General features: G+C 41.6%; 1 protein-coding gene and 2 long non-coding RNA genes across 9 annotated transcripts in view; 2 read left to right on the top strand and 1 right to left on the bottom strand.

Moving 5' to 3' along the window:
* Nucleotides 1–4,173, top strand: part of LOC130142233 (uncharacterized) — a 34,313-nt gene extending 30,140 nt beyond the window's left edge. The window contains exon 3 of the long non-coding RNA XR_008819337.1: nt 2,036–4,173. This is a non-coding gene — a long non-coding RNA (uncharacterized LOC130142233). The remainder of the gene's footprint in view (nt 1–2,035) is intronic.
* Nucleotides 1–20,555, bottom strand: part of GRAMD2B (GRAM domain containing 2B) — a 43,475-nt gene that overhangs the window by 20,668 nt on the left and 2,252 nt on the right. The window contains exon 1 of one of the 5 annotated variants that reach the window (XM_056323758.1): nt 12,525–12,663. The exons of 1 other annotated variant lie outside the window; for it this stretch is intronic. In XM_056323758.1, the coding sequence (XP_056179733.1) occupies nt 12,525–12,588 (64 nt within the window). In that variant the 5' untranslated portion in view covers nt 12,589–12,663. Of the gene's footprint in view, nt 1–8,991; nt 9,772–10,865; nt 10,895–12,524; nt 12,664–20,555 lie in introns of those variants that run through there. 3 more of the 5 variants (XM_056323757.1, XM_056323759.1, XM_056323760.1) reach the window with 3 other exon arrangements.
* LOC130142232 (uncharacterized) overlaps nt 12,962–20,555 on the top strand; it is a 66,640-nt gene continuing 59,046 nt past the window's right edge. For all 3 annotated transcript variants that reach the window (XR_008819335.1, XR_008819336.1, XR_008819334.1), the window contains exons 1-2: nt 12,962–13,198; nt 16,452–16,548. This is a non-coding gene — a long non-coding RNA (uncharacterized LOC130142232). The remainder of the gene's footprint in view (nt 13,199–16,451; nt 16,549–20,555) is intronic.

Below are 20,555 nucleotides of genomic sequence, written 5' to 3'. Positions count from 1 at the left end.
TGCTCCACACAGCAGCTAAGTTCCTAGTAGGTTTCTTTATCAGAATAATCTTACCTGTCCTTCTGGAGAAGAAAAGATCACAGGTATGACCTAAAACCAGTACAATACCATTCACCAAGTCACAAGCAAATTAAAGTACTCCTTGCCATTTTCATGCATGAGGCAGGATTCATAAATGCTTTTTAAAGAGAGCACAAAAGTCAGCAATCCATGAAGAAAAATCAGATCAAGTGCACTTAAGAAACAAAGTGATGCTAACTACAACATTGAGCAGGAGTTGCACATATGCGACTGTATTTGCAAATATTAGGGCAAAGCATGTAAACTGTGTGACTTATCAGGAGTTTGATATGAAAATAAGTATTTTTCAAATTGAACATATATTGTGTATTTGGTACTACTAACAAGCCTATTTAAAATAACAGCTAAAAGAGAAGTTGCCTCTAGTTTCTAAATAAAAAACTTCTATCATAAGGAGTATTTTCAAAGCCAAGGCTTACACTTGGTACAAGATCATATCTTGTATCTAAGCAAGTTAAATTAAACATTAGTTGCAAGCACTCTAATTAAAATTCTTGCAAGAGATGTTTCTTTTCCTTTTATAAAAATACAATAACCAAACTGAGTAATTTAAGATTAAATCACAGAAAAGGGAAAATGCTATGAGATAGATTAACCAATGCAGTGGACTAAGTTTCATTCTAATGAAGTGTTCAGAAGTTCATTATTCATCAATGTATTTTAAAAGTCAGAAGAACTTCATCTCTTCCAATCTGAATGGTTTCTGTGAACCAACAACTTTCCAATAGACAGATGTGTCAAGCTCCTCATACTGCAGAAAGTTTCTGAACTTCAAAAGGTTTTCATATTTCATGCTAATCTTATCTAGGATCTGAAAAACAGACTGTGAAAATGATGTGGTGTCACATTAATGGGGAGTTTTCAAAAGGAAAAAAAATGAAGACAGTAATTAATCTAAAATACAACTTTTTTACTACTCCTCTCAAAACTAGTTGAATAAGCAGCGTTGAACAGAAATGTGACACACAGGTATTAATAAGCCACAGTTTGGAAAGTGAGCCTTGGAGAACAACCATTGTCCTTGACAACCCCAATATGGTCTTACCAGACATGAACACTTCTCAGGCATACATAAGAGAAATTAAAAACTCTAGAACTGTACAGTGGTTACTGTGTTTCATTCCCCACAACCACGCAAACCTTTCTACAAAGCTTCCTCAGATCCATCCCAAAGAACACCCATGCTACTTGGTCTGCCTGATAATAGGTCTAAAAAGTTCAGAAGCCACAATAAGCTGGGACAAACTAGTCCTCCAGTCCACAAACTGCACATCAGTTACTCAGGAGGAAGGCAGCATCTTGAGTAACCAGTGATGTTAGCTACAACTTCAATTGCTTGCAAAACAGCAGCCAAACCAGTATTTCTCTAGGGTTTAACTGAGTCAGCATTGGTGCAACATTCCTTCTGTGGATGGAGCAGACATAGTGGATCACCATGTTACCTTAGAAGCCCTGCTATCCTGCTTTGTTTCTTTTATACAGAAAGGATTAATTTTGCAACAGCAGTTCAACTGCTGTATTATTGCAATTTATCAGCCAAAAGACTGTGGAGTAATTTCTCCCCTGCCATCCTTTGGTGAAAGTTTATTACATAATGATTGATTACTGCTTATGAGAACACCTTTGATCATGTACTTGGTTAGGAATTGTTTAACTTGGACAGCGAGCTTAAGTTGCTCAAGGACAACTATATATCACATTCAACAAATCCAACAGATGGTGCTTGTCCTGAGCCCCCTGAACAGGCAGGAAGTGAGCAGGATCATCTGGACAATAAATATTGCGTGCAGCTGTGCCGTGACAGTAACTTGACCACACTTGGACATCTGGCCAAGATCCCTGACGTGTGTGGACCCTACGGATCATGACACAGAGTATGCCTGCACTTGGCGCAAACTTAAAAGCTTGCATACACTAGGTATGTAAGCTGGTTTTGTTTTTGCTGCATATAAAGGTGGGCAAGCTCCGTGACTGGGCCAGAAGACTCACCTACAGATGGACACACCATGCAGGAACTTCCCAGTTACTGACAGACTCCTCACACTGGCTGCAACAGGGTTTCCCAGCTAAAGTGTGGGCCTGGATGATGTTATTAAGGTAATCGGTGGTATAACCTTTGCTTTGCAGTAATGATTTGATGCATCGCTCCTATTGCTTTTTTATCGTACTGTGTATATTAATTAGTACTGTTTCCTTTTATCATAATACACACTGTTGTCCTTTATTGTACTGTAACAAACTACATTTATTTTTATATTTGATTTGGAGTCCACTTTTGCTTGAAGTCCAATCAGTCAGGTCCACAATCATGCTTGGTACAATGTATATGTGGAAATATCCATCACAAATACAGTGATATTCTGTATCTTTTGGTTCTGTTGAGTAGCTGTTGGATTTAGTGGGCAGCTGTTAGCAGACCAAAAGGATTTGACAAAGGAATCAAAGATGTGCAAAAGGCCCAAATACTAAGATATAGTGTTATTTAAGCTGTTCTTACTGCCTGACATTAATCTATTCAGATAAAGGAACTTGTTATTCTTTCAGAAACTAAAAGCCAAAGGAAGAGACTCAAAACATTCCAGGATCCCAGATCAAGATGACAGACTTTGGCAGGCTTAAAAGCAAATGAGATGGAACAAGATGAAGGGATCTATCTAGGCAGCATCCAGGAGACAAACGGGCAACATACCTCAAGCAGAGATGACTGCAAGGGGATAAGATGAAATGTGCTAATGCTTTGAAAGGACACCCTACCAAGCATGCTGCAGGTCAGAGGCCTCCTCCCTCAGCACAGACTATATCCTTGACCTACCACACCCTGAAGGAACAACCGTCTCAACCTCCCTTAGCTAGGCCTAAAGTCTTAAGTCCTTTCAGAAGGTATGCCCCATCATTCCATGAAACATATTTTCTGTGCCACACTGGTCTGAACAAACCTTTTTTGGATGCGTAATCTGAATCTGGAGTGCTTTATCTGATGAGTTTTCTTTCACACCTTACACAGTTGAATTATTTCACCCCTGGACAGAAGAAAACACCTTTTCCATGGTAAACTCTCCAGCTGTCCTCTTCATAGCAGATTACAGTGGTGTCCATACTGAACAAACTAACAAGTGCTCAAGTTGAGGATTTAGATGTTGTATGTTTCTACAAAGTCTGGTTACTCAGAAGCAAAATGCCTCCAGTAGCTCTACAGACATGATCCAGTGTTATGTGGCACAAGGCACTGATCATGAGAGAAAACAGATCTCCTAAAAAACCCACGCCTCAGAGTATTGTTACAATTCAGCCTGCTTCTAAGACCAAGTATCACTTTTTCTGTGCAAACAGAAAGCCAAACTTTGAAAATAATCAAGAATCCAAAACTATCAAAACAAGCAGAAAATGAGCCAGAGCTACCTTGATCACAAAGGAGCAGAGAACTGCTTAACAGCTGCTATAATGGATGTTAAGGATAGCCATAATCTATGTATTGGTATTTGTGTAATTCCGTATACTTAGTACACAGCCTGTAATCACAAAGGAGCAAAGAGCTGCTTAACAGCTGCTATAATGGATGTTAAGGATAGCCATAATCTATGTATTGGTATTTGTATAATTCCTTATACTTAGTACACAGCCTGCACTTAAGGCTGAAAAGTGAAGGAAGCTAAGCAACCAATTCTGAAGTTTGGCATTTCTTACGTATGTTGTATGACAGATATACAACCATCAAATGTAATTATACTGAATATGGAGAGCAGCAAAGCATTAATGAAGGAGCAGAGATGTGAAACCCTGCGTGAGGGAAAGGGTCAGTTTGTTAACATGAATAGGTATGAGCCAGACTGAGATTTAACTGCCCGAGGTTGTTCAAGGAGTAGGCTAATTCTCTTCTCATGAATTCAGTCAAACATGGCATAATGGAGGCAAAGTTAGATAGCTGTACATTAACTGAATATCAAATGCATATGGATGGGCACACATACATATATGCTACATATTTCTTTGTGCATTTCTAGGATGAAACAGGTCAGGCACAGGTGGAATCTTGATATCAGCTAGTACTGAAAGAGGAACTAACCAAGATTTTTTCTAATTGTGAATCTTACTTAATATTTCTGAAATTAAATACCTTGTTATATTTCCTGCGTTCTGTTTCACAACTGTGTCTTGGAACACACTCACCTGTGAGCAGTCTCATATGTTTGTGTTGCTGTATCTTTATTAAAGGGATGAATGACATTTTTGAGTTAATACTGAACAGAAACCTCCAATGCTGTTAAGGACAGAGGAAGTGAAGTTTTCTTCCCCTCAACTGAATAGACATTTCACATAATAACCAGATCAAGTTTCACACTACCTTACCACTTGGACATCAGGAAGATCACTGTGACACCACAGACGTCATTAGCAAGTATGTAAATTCTCTGCTCTAAATACCATCTATTATTAACTGGCTGTATTCCCTGTCTAATCAAAACCAGACTACTATCAAGTTCCATAGAAAAAAAACAAAACAACCCACAGAAGAATTCCCTGTGCTCCGAAACATGAGACACTATAACAAGATATTTTATTAAGTTAACACTAGAACAGGAATATAAGCCATTAGCTCTCTCGTCTTTTCAAGAGTTTCCGTTTCAGATATCCACTTCAAAAAGCAAAAGCCCTCTCATATGTATCTTCACTCAACTCCACAAGATTCCCAGCATGCGGTTTTCATGGGAGTCTTGGCAGGGTGACCAAAAATTATCTGAACATAGGCATGGACAAATCTAGCACAACACAACTCTTCTCAACAAATAAACTTCTGAAAAAAATGGGAAGCAAAAGACGCTAGGGGAGACCTCATTCACATCTACTTTGGGCTGGAGCAAGTGTTCTTTTAATTCCCCAACTTGCTGGCAGCTTTTAGCAGGAAAGATTTTGCTGTCTCCTAGTGCTAGCCTACCTTTATCTTCTAACCCAGAACACGACAAAAAATAGGATCATAAATCCTACTGAAAAGGAAGCGCGTAGTGTTTTATCAGATTATATTTTTATCTTTAGCCTCCAGCGGTAACAGCAGAAAGGGAAAAGAAAGAAGAATTCCTGAACCTATGACTTGTTCAGGGTGCAGAAGAGAGGGCAAAGGCATGTAAGTCTCAGGTCTACCAACTGTTCTATACCACATTCAATAAGAAAGATAAAATGCTGCGTTTATACATAATCCGTGTCTTCAGTATGACTTCATGGGCATCTATCAGTTAGATCTGCTCTGAAACTCAAGCAGAAACAATACAAATCTCTCTTGAACACCACAAGCATCTTTACAATGATCACCTGATCACCAGAGGTCTGATCACCAGAGCATGAGCATAATGTAAAGGTTTGGTCTCACTACCTGAGCCTGGATCTCTGAGTTTTAGATGAGGAACTCCACAGCAACATGCCTCCATATGATACAAGACTTGGCTGCCAGTTTTCCAGCATTAATTGTGTTTTCAAAAAAACCCTAAGTAGCTACATCAGACTGAATTAGGATTACAAAAAACCCAAAAACAAAACCAAAAAAAACCCAAGCAGACAACAGCAATTACATTAACAACTGCTATTAAGAATGCAGAACAGTTTAAGATGATAGCAGAGGTTTAGGAGCAATCTTGCTAACACCTTTATTCCTTTCTCGGCTGCTTAAGAAAAACAAAGTTAAAAAATGAAGCTGCCATGAATCACTTGACCAGATGCTTCTGTTTTATGGCACTTTTAGAAGTAATGACTTAATATGCTGCACATGAAGTGTTTTAATCAATGTACACGGGAAAAAATAAGTTTGGTTCTTCAGACAGGTTATATACAAAAGGAAGGAGGGTTGGATTTGATCATGCAGCAGTTCCTTTAAGAACTGGCATTGACAATAGATAACCCACAATCATTAATGGGATTTCTCTGTTTAAAAGGCAACAGTGATGGAACAGAAAAAATTAGGTAGGTATTTCAAGAGATACCCAAACACAACATTTTTTTGTACATTCCCCAGCAAAAATAGTGCATAACAAGTCCTAATGCAAAACACCGAGATGAAGATGAACATATAATTGTGCCTATCTACCCTGTTTCATCCCACCTTCCATCAGGGATGGCAGTGGATCACAGTGAAATCACTGTTGGAGGCTCACTGTTCACCAGTGCAAGGGTCTGGCAGTGTTGAATTTCCCATAATTATCTGTGCAACCTACAACTTTTCTGACAGACCTGCCTATGCGTTCATGGAAAAGACCAGAACAATGTTGATAATCTAATACAAAAGCTATTACTTCACAGTAGGAAATACTACCTTCCAACAATTGGTCTAACTGACACTAACCCCAACAGTGCCTTTGACAGTGCCACTGTACATAAGGAACTATTTTCCTTCCAAAGTCTTGCACAAAGATACTCTTATTAGCATCAGATGTGACATGTGGTGACCAGATCCCTGCTAGGGCCAGCCTAACTTTCTATCTTCTGCGTCACCAGAACACTGAGTCTGAATGCTCTGTAAGCCTCCCTCTTCAGTATGAGCCTTTCCACTGGCCACACAGCGTCCTTCACGGCAACACCGACTCTCTCCTATGCTGGCCATAGCATATTTACATGTACTGCAAAACTTCACAAAACCAAATGAGCATATATATATTGTGTTATTTAGTGGACTTTCCTAATACAACATTCCTTCTTGTCCAGAAAAAGGCTAAACAAACCTAAATGCCTCTTCTTGAACTAGTGCAGCATAAATGGTAGCTACAAAATTACCATCAAGTAATGGTGGTGTCTCTTTCATAAACAGCCTAAACTAAGATTCCCATAAGGCTAAACCACTGAGGCACATACAGGAATGGATCTTTGCAGAAGACATGCTCAGATATGGTTGCTTTTTTGGGGGATGTCAGGAACTGTTCCAGTTATTCTGTCAGTAACTATAAGGCTTCCCCCATTTATCTACTGGGGAAGAAGGCTTCAGTCTGCCCCTACATCCCTGGCACTGCAAAGTTTCTCTGCTGCCTCTCTGCAATCTGCATGTTACTTCCTGCCATTCTTTCTGGAAGCTTAACCTCTCTCATCTTAGTGTTCTATTTTTCAAGGATGGAGGCAGAAGCTGCTTAGTACCAGGCAGAAGTCTAGTTAAAGGAAGTGAATACTTCAGTACAGCACTGAGGCTCAGTTAGCAGGGAATTAAGAAGAGGTAACTGTGTTCTCCTTGTACATACGCCTACAATCCCTGGTTCTCCCTTTTATTCAGGCGTCCTGCCTCCCAGTACTTAATTCCATTGCTGTAACATAATCACCCCAGCATGAGATAGCACGTTATGCCATTTTTCAAAGAGAGAAGGGCCCTATACACTGGGCTGGCAGCGAGCAGTTGCCCATGTCCTTCTGCAATCTCCCACTGACCCCTGCATTATCTAGAAGGAAAAATGGATGTTTTAAATATTTGTTTACAGCTTCTTGGCAAGAAAACATAATCCCTCTGTAATTTTGTGTAGCTTAGAAATCTTCTAGATAAAGGAAAAGTGGATAAATGGGGAAAACCAACTTGTCCTACCATATTCCTGTTATCTGCAGACAAATTATTTGTTCTGTGATGACAACATTTGAAGAGACTTTTGCTGATCAGCCTAGCTGAATTCAGACAGCTACCTATGAATTTTGGTTAAAATAAGTACTACAAAAGAGGTTTGTAAAGATTGTTAGACCAAACATAAGATCTTCTGGTATAACAGTAACGGAAGTCTAAAACATTAACTGGAAAGGATATATATGGCCTTGGCAACAGCCAACTACAGAGCATGAGGATCATGAGTTCCAGCAGTGGCATCATTAGATAGGCACATCATTTCTAACCATATGACCGCAACATTTATGGAGATGGTGGCCAGATCACAATACTCTGATACTATGTTTATACATCACCTGTCAAATACCAGCAACAAATCCTGCTGCCCAAAGCTTATCTGTAGTATTATGTTGCCTAACAAGCATTTCTCACAGACTGCATATAACCAGTAAAGGCAGCATAACTGCTTTTAAAAAAAACCATCAGGAGTATTTCAGGTTAGCCAGTGAGGCACCGTGGTACAATGAAAAGGCTGTTCAGATTCATAGTATGCATTTACACATAGCACAGTTACTTTTAAAAAGCTGCTTTTATAACTTAAGCTTGTATATACAGTGAACAAAGTAAGAATGACAGGAAAATAGGAAAAAATAGGAGCAATTAGAGAACATCATCATGAACAAATGGAGGTCATCCAGACTGGAAATCTCTTTTCTGTCACACTTCAAATTTAAATGTTTCACTTTGCAAGCCTATCCTTCTTTTCAGATCATGCATTACAACTTTTGCTACAAAACCAGGGAAGAACTACCACGGAATAATTTAAAAATATAATACTGTGTTTTAATATCTCCATCCACTGAAAGCACAAAATATGAATAACGTAGACACATACATATGCTCTTTTCCCTTCACAAAAAAGCAGTAGAAGTTTGGCATCTGGAAAGAAGTTAACTTGGATCAAAGCTGAAATAAAAATTTAAATCAGTAATAAATAACCTCCTCTTTATTATCTTCATTTTGTATTTCCCTTGAGTAAGAGAGTTTAAGAAAAAGTTATTATGTTGTGACTATGCACAGGTCAGTTGATTAATTGTGTTTTAACTTATCAGCTGATAAACAGTTATTAGGAAACATCTGTTATGGCAGCATAACACATCAGACAAACAAACTATAAAGATCACATTATCTCTTTTTCCAGAAGTGTGTAATTTGCCTGTAAGCATTTTCCACTGCTTTCAGCAGCATATCTTCCCCAGTATCTGCAATATATTTTTTTATCAAAAAACTACCAACAACAAAACCCAAAACCAAACCCCTCACCCCAAAACAAAACCTAAAACTTTCCATACCTTTCAGAGCCTTAGGTCGCAGCTTTCTCATTTCTTTAAGTTCCACTCCGTAACTGGACATTATCTTACGCTCAAAGAAGGAGGCAGAACGTACCACTTAATGTTAGCAGTATATAAGCATACCGTAACTTAGCACATTGACCTAATACAGATAGATTTAATTGCAGTAGGCCAAATACTATCTGTGGAAACCAGAAAATGCTATATTGACTTCAACAGAGGCAGGTATGTGTGAAAGCAGAAGCATGCTGACACGGAACATGAACTGCTCATTACTAAACCTCTGCCATTCCTCCTAAATGTACCTCTGTTTTCAGTTCCACCAGCTGTCCCTGTAGTGGGGCTGACAGCTTCTGAGGCACGTCTAGTGCCACCATAAATATCACACACCCCACTTTCAAGTCAGAAAAAATATCCTCTAAATACAATGTAAGGGTTAATTCCTTTTTGGTCCAAGGCCACATCAGGATGTAATGATCAAGGAACACCACTTGGAAGGTTTTTTTCTGTCCAGGAACTTTTGATTTGCTTAGGAGAAACTCCATGTAATGACAGACTTTTGGTACATCACTCTTTTGGGTCCACATAGGAACAGCACCCATCTTCCACGCAGTGTTATCTCTGTACATCTGTACAGGGGATGTACAATCCAGACAGATGTACTGCAAACTTTGCGAAGATATAACTATTACTAAACATGCCAGAGAAGCCCATTTTCTAAATTAGTATGCATATACTTAACTCATTCTGTATCAAGTTTCTGAATCACTGACATATAACGTTCCCAGATGTAATCTTGAAATAATTAAGAAAAAGCAAACCCCAAAACCCCCTCCAAAACCAAAAAAAACCCAACCCCAAGCCAAAATGTCTACAGCTTCCATCCTTCAGAAGCACCCATCCCCCAGGGACACCTTTATGGGAGCAGCAGAAGCATATCGGTATCAAGCTATAAAGTCCATCTCGGAAACTGAAAAACATTTTAAGCATACCTCCAGGAAGTAGAGGTTATAGTGCACATATAAATCTCTCTCCTCTGAGCTTTGGAAAACACTTGAGAACTCCCTGAGCCTCTATAACTCTGCTAGGATTTTTTTTCAAATAGAGGTCAGCATGAACTCTGTTGGTTGCATATTGCTCCCTGGAAGTACATGAAATGAACAAAACTCTACCACAACCACACATGCTTATTTATGAAATTTTCTAAAAAAAAAAAAATCTTCAGCAATCCAGTTTTTAGTGAGTTCACTCCTAACTGAATAAAAACAAAGATTCTGGTTTTGTTCTTCAGCTGAAGAATTCTCCCTATAGCTTCGTGTTAGTCAAATCAAAGTTACTTGGTTTCTGAGGTAAACTCACAGTCAAATGAACACGACTTTCTCTGATGGATCCAGCTACCAGTTAAATGGAATTGGCAAATAAATTCAAACTTTGTTTGCAAACAGCAAATGCTTAAACAATTCTCTAGTTTAAGACAAAGCATTTCAACTTTTTTGCCTACTCCAGCCTTTTCACTCTTGTGCTGCCCAGGCTAGTATTGCTGAACACTGTAGCCTGCAGCCTAACAGATCGCCTAGGTTTTCACTGTATGACACACTACTTTCTACTGAACAGCAAAAATTGATAGCTAAAAAAAAAAAAAAAAAAAAAGAGTCATAGCAAGCCTGACTTCTCCATCTATTACACTTGCTAGGACTAACCTCACTTCTAACTATAACTGATTCAGCACTGAAAAATTAAAACACCTGGGGACAAAACAGAGGGTCAGTTAGTTGGTGCATATGCAATGTCTCCGACATCAAGCTTTCTATACATTGGCTTGGACTCCTAGTCCTGTTCTAAAGAGAAAAAGATCAGATAGAGATCTTGCATACCTGAAGAACTTCATTAGGTTCACCAGCAAAATTCTACATGGGGGATCGGGACCCAGGGCTTGAAGTCAGAAGGCTCTAGAGAAGGTCGGGGAATTATGTCTCATTTGCAATGTGAAGTCACTGATGCAACTACACTGTATAGGATAAAGGACACTCAGAAGACATTTTGATTCCCAGTGCTCTCTAACTAGCAAGTTATTTCTGGCAACAGATTTCACTGCAATACATACTTTGGGAATACACCTGCTCAGAGACCAGAGATACAACAGTTGGGGGAAAAAAAAAAAATAAAGACACAAAGACCTTGGAGTTTCTTTCCAAAGAAAAAGCCAGTTGCTGGTAACTTGTCCTCCTTTCTGCTGGAAGCCATTTAAGATTAAAGACGAGATTAAAGATTAAGTTTCAGATCTTTCTGAAGAAAAGTTCTATGAGCAGGGGAATCATGCCAGATTAGGGGAAACTAACTTTTTCTTTCTTTCTTTCTTTGGAGGAGAAAACCCTAGACTTCTTATTTTCTTGTTTCATAGATGCTTTACTTCTCAAACTGCATCCTTGGGACTGGCAAGTCCCACATGAATTGAGTGCCCGGTATGGAAGTATGGAACCAGGCAGCTGCTTGATTCCAGCCAGATTTTCACGCTGTGGTCATTACCATGGCATGCAAGCACCTCAACAACTTGAGACCTCCACAGGAAGCTAAAGACCAGTGCAGGAGAAGCAGCCCTTAACCCCTGACGTCCCCAGCCTCCATCAGAGGCTGGGAAGGTCAGTGGCCTCAGTAGAGTGCAGGGATTCTTTGCACCCGTGGAAGGGAAAGCCCTCTGACCTCCCTACCTTCCATCAGTTAGCCTAAGCAGGCTTTACTAGCCAGCAAGGCCTCCTCTTCCTCTCAAAGAATATTAAGTATTCTTGATCTCTTCATCTGCGCAATTTTTACAGTACCTCTCTGGCTGAGGAGCAGGAGGCCAGGTGTGGGTACGGCTACGCTGGACTAGAAGCTTGGTGGGGAACCGTGCACCAGGGCAGGCAAGCGCCTGCTGCCCCAATGGAGTGGCCTGTCCCGACCCTGCCTGGGACTGAAGTCAGACTGACTTCCCATTGTACTGCATCTTGTCTGCATCAAAGTTTGTGAACTTTCAGGAAAGTTCTGCCTCTTCTTGGCACCCAGGTCTGAGGATCACAGCTTCCCACTGGAGCCCGTGCGCAGTACTGGAGTGCTAAAGCACTGCTGCTGTATGTCTGTGCCACGGAAGAGAAGGATTTGCAGGCTGCTGCACTGAAGTTACTAGAAGCACTATTTACATGCCTTGCTCCTAAAAGTACAACTTCGGGGCTTAACGCCGCGCTCGAGGCTGCCCTCCGAGGAGCGCAGGTCTCGGCTGCGCAGAGATACCCGTGCTTAACGCAAGCCTGCCCGCGCAGAGCCCTTGGCGGCCCTTCCCTATAGGCTCCACACACACCCCTCTCCCACAACGGCGAAGCCGCCCCTCGCTGCCGAGCCGCCCGCCCCACGGGCCTCCCCCGCCGCCTCAGGGCGCCCGGCCGCCGCCGTCACAGTCCCCGCCGCCGCCTCTGCCCCGCGGAGCAGCCCGGGCAGCAGCCGGGGCCCCCGGGGCGGGCGGGCTGGCGGCCGCCCCTCCCGGCCCGGGCAGTACTCACAGCCGCAGGGCGGCCCTGTTCTCCCGCCTGCCGGCGGCCCGCGCAGCCCTCGGCTCCTCCGCATCGCACCGCTGCTCGGTCATGAGCACCATCGGCACCCGCCGCCGCCGCACGGCACTGAACCGCCGGCCCGGGCCGATCGCCCCCGCCGCCCCGCCCTGGGGCGGGACCCGCCGCCGCCTCCGCCTCCGTGCTGGGCCGCCGGGAGCGGGAGCAGGGGCCCGCGGCGGGAAGCCGCTACGAACTGGTTCCGCCCGCTCGGCGGCCGGCTGCTGTCCCGGGCCGTGGCGGGAGGGCGGCCCCGGCTACGGCCGCGAAGTGACGGCCGCGGCCCCGGGCGGCGGCAGCCCGCGCTCCCCGCGTGGCCGATCCATTACGCGCCTTAAATGACCCAGGCGGGACGCTGTCGCGTGGGGCGCTGCCTCCCGCTGGCTCGGACACGAGGTGCCCTGAGTGTTTCGTGGCGGGGCGCGGTTTCACACGCGCGGTCTGCGGCGGGAAGGCCTGGGAGAGCCCGTGGGCCGCGGTAACGACAGCAAACGGCAGTCCACAGGCCTCCGCCGGCGCGTTGCCCCGCCGTCCGCAGCGGGCGGTAGCCCAGGGCCTCCGGACGGCTGTACTCCTGCGAGCTTCCGCGGGGATCAGCTGGTGGTTTACACCTCTGGCCGCCCCAGGTGTGTGCTTGTTCCCTTTCTCTTCAGCAGTGCCCCAGGCTGGTTTGTCTGCCCAGGAAATGGACACACGCTGCACAAAGCCCAGCGCAAGCACAGCCTTCCCCCGGCTGGTGCTGGTGGGACTGTCGGGGAGGTTGTGTGCCCTCAAGTTACATGCCAGCATTTGGCTCAAGCCATCTCACGTGGCAGACGCAAACTGTCGGTGTGCGTATGGCAGAGGTTTTTTGTTACCTGGTTAATACCCACGTCAGCGTTCTGTGTGGTGAGCTGATGTTTTCGCAAAGCAAAGATGGAGTCTGCGGCTTTAATAATACGATCTAAGGAAGGCCAGCTTTGTTACGAGAGTTCAAAGTAACATCTGTAGAAAAAGGCCAATTCTCATGGTTTAATGTGTTACAATATCTTAATTTAAGTAATAATAGAATATATTTTCTTCCTAACTGGCAGACTTCATAGAACATAAGGGGAGAGTATGTACAGGAGAGTGGTCTCTTGTTAGTGGCCATCTGGGTAGGAGATAGGTACTAGTGTACATTTCAGATTGAAAAGACGTATGAAGATAATCGGTTACCTTCCAGTTGCATTGTTAAGATTGCTTGATACATACAGTATTTTGAAGGTGCAAGAACTAAGTATTAGGTACTGTTGCAATATATTCAGGAAACAGTAAAAAAGAAGAGGTGTTAATTGTGAAAAGGCTCAGGACTGCCATAGCTGCTTGGGCACACAGATCCCACAGAAGATGTGAGATTGCTGTATCCTCTCGGCTAGACCAGGTGGGTTTAATTAGCTCCAGTCAAAATAAAGACTGTGTTTGAAGCTGCATAGAAAGGAAGACACTTGAAATGTCTGTATTTCTGGGAGACATCATTAACTAATGTTTATGTATTATTTAACATAAAATCCGAGGCACATGTGGAAAAGATATGAGATGCAATTTACAAGAACGATTATTCAGGCCTGTTAGGTCCTGCACCTGTGAAACTTTGTTTGCTGCCTTATGCTCCCCTGTGGAGCACCTTAGGAGGCTTGGCACTGCACTGCAGAGCCTTTCCCAGCCCCTATGCCAATCACAACCTGTGGCTATATAGCAGCATCCCATATGTTTGGGGAATAACAGAACAGGCCCCATTTCAGCTGTCTGCAGGTGGAACTGGAATTGAAAAAGCCAGGGAAGTCTGAGCTGGCATCCTGTGTCTGTTTGGACCTGGTACCCTTTGCTGTGATTCAGCAACCTGTATGAGGTTTTGGGTTCCCTGGGAATTGTTCTTACATCGCTATGCACTACCAAGGAAAAGTGACTACCAACCCTTCATCTCGTTTTTTGAGGCCTTTCAGCGCACTAGAAAGGTATCAGTTGCTATTTTAGTCCTAATTTTGAAGATGAAGGCATACTTGTGGTTGAATAACTCTTGTGTAGCTTCTACCTACTGCAGCAGAACAATGCTGGTTTACAGTAGGTAAGAATCTGACTTTTAGATATTTGAAGAAATATAGTCAGCTGCTTTTTGAGTGCTTAGATTTTCAGTCTCTGGTAGATTTAGTTACAGGAGAGAAACGCTACTGCTGACTGCTTTGTTCACGCGTTTCCAGAGGTGTCTGCCACTACCACAGTGGTGCAAGAATGGAAGGGAGCTGCTTGGTTCCTGGAGCTCAGTCTGTTTTAGTTTTGTCTGGCACCATTCTCAAGGTATGCAAAGCTCTCTGTTTTAATCAGTCAAGGCATTTACTGTAGAAGAAAGTTAACATTCAAGTAAATTAATGCCAGCAGCCTAGACACTAAAAAGGAATCCTTACTACTTTGTTCAATACCATGATATCTTAACTGTTGTCAGAGACTTGGTTCTGGCAAATTGTCAATACATGCCGCCTCTGTGCATTTTGTTGTTACCTGTTAATGATGGTGGAAGTAATAGGCAATGAATATAGCTTGTGTTTTCTGGAGGATTTGAGAAAGAAACTCTGTGGCCAAGCTTTGTCAAACTCGGCATGGTGCAGCAACTCCAGAGCAAGAGGACGCGCTCTGGAGTGATAGAAGTCCTGAATGCTAGGATTCTCAAGTAATATGCAATGAGGAGTTCCTTATATTAAACAATCAAATGTGCAGCTGCTGTTGTGGGTGGAATGTACTTGAAAACCTTTTGCTTTTTTTTTGATACGCTGTTGCAAATCTTACATATGCAAAAGAAGCATGAAGGACCTTTTCCTGTACAGTTATAATTGCTCATGTATACAGATACACTATAGCAAGTAAGTGAAGACCAAGCTGTCACCAAGAGAAACCCATTGTTGTCAGAAAATCTGGATTGTGTTTTTCTTTAATTGGTGAAGTGCAGATTGGGGAAAGAAACAGAAATTAGTGTACTATAAAATTATTGATTACCGTTTGATGCCTGCAGTACGATGCCATGTAGGCCGAAACTTGACATGCTCCTGCTCTGAAGAGGCTACAGTAAGCCTCAGAGGGGGTTGAAGGCTTTCAATAATCAGGACCTCCAACATTACTTATGGCACAGCAAAGGATGAAAAACTAGAGATGAAATAATAGGAAAAACTTTCCTTGTAAAAGAAGATCTATGAAATCACAGAAAAGCAGAATAGAATGCACTGATTCATCAAGTTCATTCCCTATCCCAAGGTAAGACCTGCTACTCCTGTGTCATTTCTGACAAGACACTTGTTTAAATTGTTCTTAAAAGTCAGTAGTGTATCCAGACAATCAATTACAGTGTTTGCTATCATCCAGGCGAAGTTATCCTTAATCTCTAACATGATCCTGAATCCTTCTTGCTGAAATTTAAAGCCACCGCTTCTTAATTTATTCTATATGAGGAACAGTGAAAAACCGTCTCCCATTTCCACCCATTTTCTTATCCTCTCTACCCTCAGGTAAAAGGTATAAATTGTGGTTTCTGGACTTCTTTTTTTTCCTATGAACTGTCTCTAACAGTTTCAGATCTTTTCTGAAGCACAGTGCCCCAAACTAGACACCAGAAGCCTCATGAATAAAGACAAGATTAGATTACTTCATCTGTCCTATACACACTACCATTGTTCGTATTTCATAATAAAGTGTTTTTGTGTTTCACAGCAGGATGAGGCTGGCTGAGGGTTAATGGTTGAACCACCATGACCTGGTGAAGCTTAGGAAGGACTGAGATGCTCTCCTCTAGCACGTTAGCAGCTGATTATTAGATTTGACTAAGTATGACCTACATATCCTTTTTGAATTTCATTCTTTTTTTTTTTTCAGACTGTTTCTTCAATTTATCAGAATAATTATGAGTCCTGTCTTGAATGACTTAAGGAAGGGAAGGGCAATGGAAAGCACAATGAGGCACACTGGAAAGGTCAGTATAAAAAGCAATAGGACTGCTACCCATGCATAGAGATTTTTGGATAGGATATTGCCAATGAATGATAAATAAGACAATCTAGCTGGAAATATACAGGGTTAGAGATGGTCTTAATCAATAGTATTTGTGTATCTTGGGGTTTTATTTCAGTACAGTCATAAAGGCTGTTCATAAAATATTTCTCAGCTTATATGGTGAGTATCATCGTTCCTGAATGTGAGGAAGCTTTCCCAGGAAGGAACAAAGCAGAAAACGAGTACAGTGATTTCTGGCATTCTGTATACTTAGAGTATGTTTCTCCTCAGTAGAGGATTCTTCTGTACTTCTTTGCAGGTACAATAAGGTACAAAGAAATACCACCTTTACAGTACCTGAATACAGGTATTTTTGGATTATAGGTCATTGTATGTCTTCAGTTTTCTGAGATATTCTGCATTGATAAGGTTCTGTGAAAGCTACTGAAATGTCTTGGAAGCTATTAAGCGATAAAAGACCTGCTAAGTAAGTCTTTATAGTACTCTGTTGAAGTATGATAGGAAAGCAGTATTACATTAGATATCATAAAAATAGGAGTTCTAATAGTATGAGACACAAACTAATAAGCATTTGGAAAGATATTGAATCAGTGAAAAATTGTGATTTCTTGTCAGCGGCAAACCAGAGTGAAATGGCTTACAGCTTGGAAAGTACAGACCAGAAAAGACAACAAAACTGCACTAAAGAGCGGTGCAGCGTTGGAAGAGGTTGCCCAGAGAGGCTGTAGACTCTGTCTTTGGAGGTTACAAGACCCAGCTAAACAAAGCCATACCTGATCTGATCAGGTGTTGGTGATACTCCTGCCTCAAGCAGGTTTGTTCATAAACATCTGCAAGTCAGTCAGTGCACTTGAAGTATGCTCAGAAGAAATGCAGTAAACCAAGGTACTAGTCTGTAGAAGATACTTAGGGCAGGAACACAGTAATGAGTGGTGCAATTTTGTAAGGAGTGGAAGGCAGTTTCGGCCAATTGATCCCCATTCCTTTCCCAGATTAAGAGTTCAGTATTTTATTTTTTTTTTGAAAATGTGAGATTGTTTCATAGATATCTGTATCAGGTGATTAGTTTCTTCTGAGCAGTTTGCTAGAAGTCATATCTGCTTGTCTGTTCCTGTTTTTTGTTTAAAGGAGCCTGGATTACTGTATTAGTATGAACTCCCCTTTGGACAAGGAAGTGCATAGGGCATATGAAGTAAAGTGGGCTGAAAGCTATTTAGAACATTTCTCACCACAAATGGTGAGGCTCGCTGAGGCTGACCATTGTGGCTGAATACTGAAGCCATTGGATGAAATAGACTACAATTATGTACTGTAGTACCCAGCAGGAAAAAAGGGAGAAATACTCACAAAATGTCTGGGCTGTTAGTAATGTGGTGTCACCCCCCTCATAGTGAGTGTCTAACACACTAGTGTGTACGTGTACTCCATCAGCTCACTGCCATTTTGCTACCAATGACCTTCACACAATTTACTGTGTAGTCACAGAAGATACGCTGCATAGTGTGTCTCACTGATCTGTCTTAATTTATATCATACTGATCAAAACAGCAGTATGGGGAGGAAGGTTAATGGCAAAACACGGTGGAACCGGTGAAGTAAGGGAACATTTGTCTCCCTCCAAATTGTTCATGGCAACTTTCTTATATTCTGGAAAAAGGAACCTTATGACATGTGGTAGTTCAGTTCGGCTACCTATGAGATGGCACTCAGCCAGTTCACACTTTGCTGAAAAACACAGGTCAGTGTCTCCTCTTACTTTTATGAGAAAAAAAAAAGCAGTCATGGCATATTTCCCAAGCAATATATTGCCTTGGATGCCTCGTGGATGGCATTGTTAGAATGCTGTGATGCCTAGATCTTGTCAGTTACAATAAAAGTACCAAATCCCATGGCAGTGAAATCCATTTTTCTTCATTTATAACCGTCATCTAATATATTGGCCAGCTAGGCAGGAAAAGATAAATACACATATTGTTTGTTCTACCCTGGTGCCTTAGCCTAGCTTGATTTGTCATTCTCTGCTTATAAATGGCCAAGTGAAATCCTGGGTGACATCCAAATGTGACATCTCTGTGTACAGATAATGTGGACAAAAATTTTGATCTAAGTGCACTGGTATGTATAAGACATCAAACAGATTATGTGCGTCTAGTAAATAATGTGCATGCATATATGTAATTATTGAATCTGTGTGTTGTAAAGGAACAGGTGTGGATAGCTCTTTTTGCTATCCACTTTGATAGAGATGCATGCATGCAGACATTCACGGTACATCTGAATATGGTGAACATTTTGTTGAGAGAAACTGTTAGTCATCTGGAAGTCTCTGAAGAGCAGCAGTGTCATGTGTTAAGTATGTAAGAAAGTGAAAGCACAGCTTCTTTGAGGATAAATTGAATCTTCCACAAGAAAAAATAGTGGCCAGACTTTCCAGGAACTTAGGAAAGAATTGTTCCTACCCTGAGGAGAGGAAGGTTAAAGTGAGACACGAGATAATGTGAAAGAATGAATCGTGCTATCAGTTCTACAGTCTTTACATCAGGTGGCATTGTGAACAGTAAGCTGTTCTGCTGAGCCAGATAGCCTTAGTGTTTTGTCTCATTTAGAACTAGGAGCTATATTACCCTGGAGGGAAAAAACCCACCAAACATTAGGTATGTCTTGCACGGCGAGGCTAGATAGGGTGAATGCCAAATCCCAGGTGCAAGCCATTGAACAGTAAAGTGGTTGCTAGTGTTTCAGGTGCTCATAATTGAGCTATAAAGGCAGTACACCTTTCAGAAGACAATAGGTGTGTATTTATCTCTTTAATGTGATTGCTTGGATTAGTCTGAACTGAGCCTCAGCCTCACAGCAGTGCATTGGATGTTTCTGAATGGTGTAATTTCAACACAGCAGTAAATTGCCTTAAAAAAAGTTCATGTCCCCATCCAAAAATCTTCAAAGAAAAAACCTGAATGTATGGATCCTTTCTTGTGTCCAAACAAAAGCCCAGCTACCACAAAATGATCTTTGAAGTTTGTTACAAGTTTTTCTGTTAGTCTGCTGTATGCAAAAGATAGGTAAATATTAATGCCAGATCATAGATGGAAAACACAAGTATTGTATTTAATTGATTTATGCATTGCAATGCACCAAATTAACTGCCAGGCCAGGATTAGAGTTGAGGACCCTTTTGACTCCCATTTCCATGACTTTGCATTTAGAAAACGTACCTCTTCATACTGTACTATTTTTCCTGTGGTGGTTGTATTTATTTATTTATGTTTTTTACCTGATATCAATGTATTGGTAAATGCTGAATCTTCACTAATATATATATATATATTTTTTTTTTTAACAAGCATTTGATATACAACCTACATTTGATTATTGCTGTGTTAACATATGTAAGAGTTTGACATTCACAGTGCTGGTGGTCAGTAGTCCTGATCTAAATTGAGTAAAAATCTCATTCTTTTGTGTTCAATATATTTTTTTCCCAGGGTCATTCTGAAGATTGGTCAGAACCGTAAGGCTTGAGATTTTTCTAAAGTTTAGGAGATCTGGATGCAGGGTGTTAACTCACATTATAGGGATGGGCTCCAAAGAGAAGTTTGAGATGCCTATTGTCTTTGCCAATATTTTTATCTGGACTACTGGAAAATGTTTTGTTTTGATGTCAGTACAACTCTATACATTCTTGCCGATAAAATGATAAAATGCTGCATACATATGTGGCCAATACTTTTATGAATACAAATCTCTGATCTGTTATGCATGGCTGACACCTCAGCTATAGCTCCAGAGTCTTAATTTGCTTCTGAAATCAATGCCACTCTATGTCAGGAATAACATGCTGCCATGGTGATAAACTGTGAGCTCCCCTGTCTGAAATGTTAATAACCCCCTGGATTCTGGCAGATTTTTGCTCACTCACATGGTGCCAATTACAGTGAGGTGAAAACAGGTATATAAAAACTTAGG

The sequence above is a fragment of the Falco biarmicus genome, chromosome Z (assembly GCF_023638135.1).
Source record: "Falco biarmicus isolate bFalBia1 chromosome Z, bFalBia1.pri, whole genome shotgun sequence".
Lineage (NCBI taxonomy): Eukaryota > Metazoa > Chordata > Aves > Falconiformes > Falconidae > Falco > Falco biarmicus.
The sequence above is the reverse complement of the archived record's forward strand: the minus strand, read 5'-3'. Positions and strand labels throughout refer to the sequence as shown.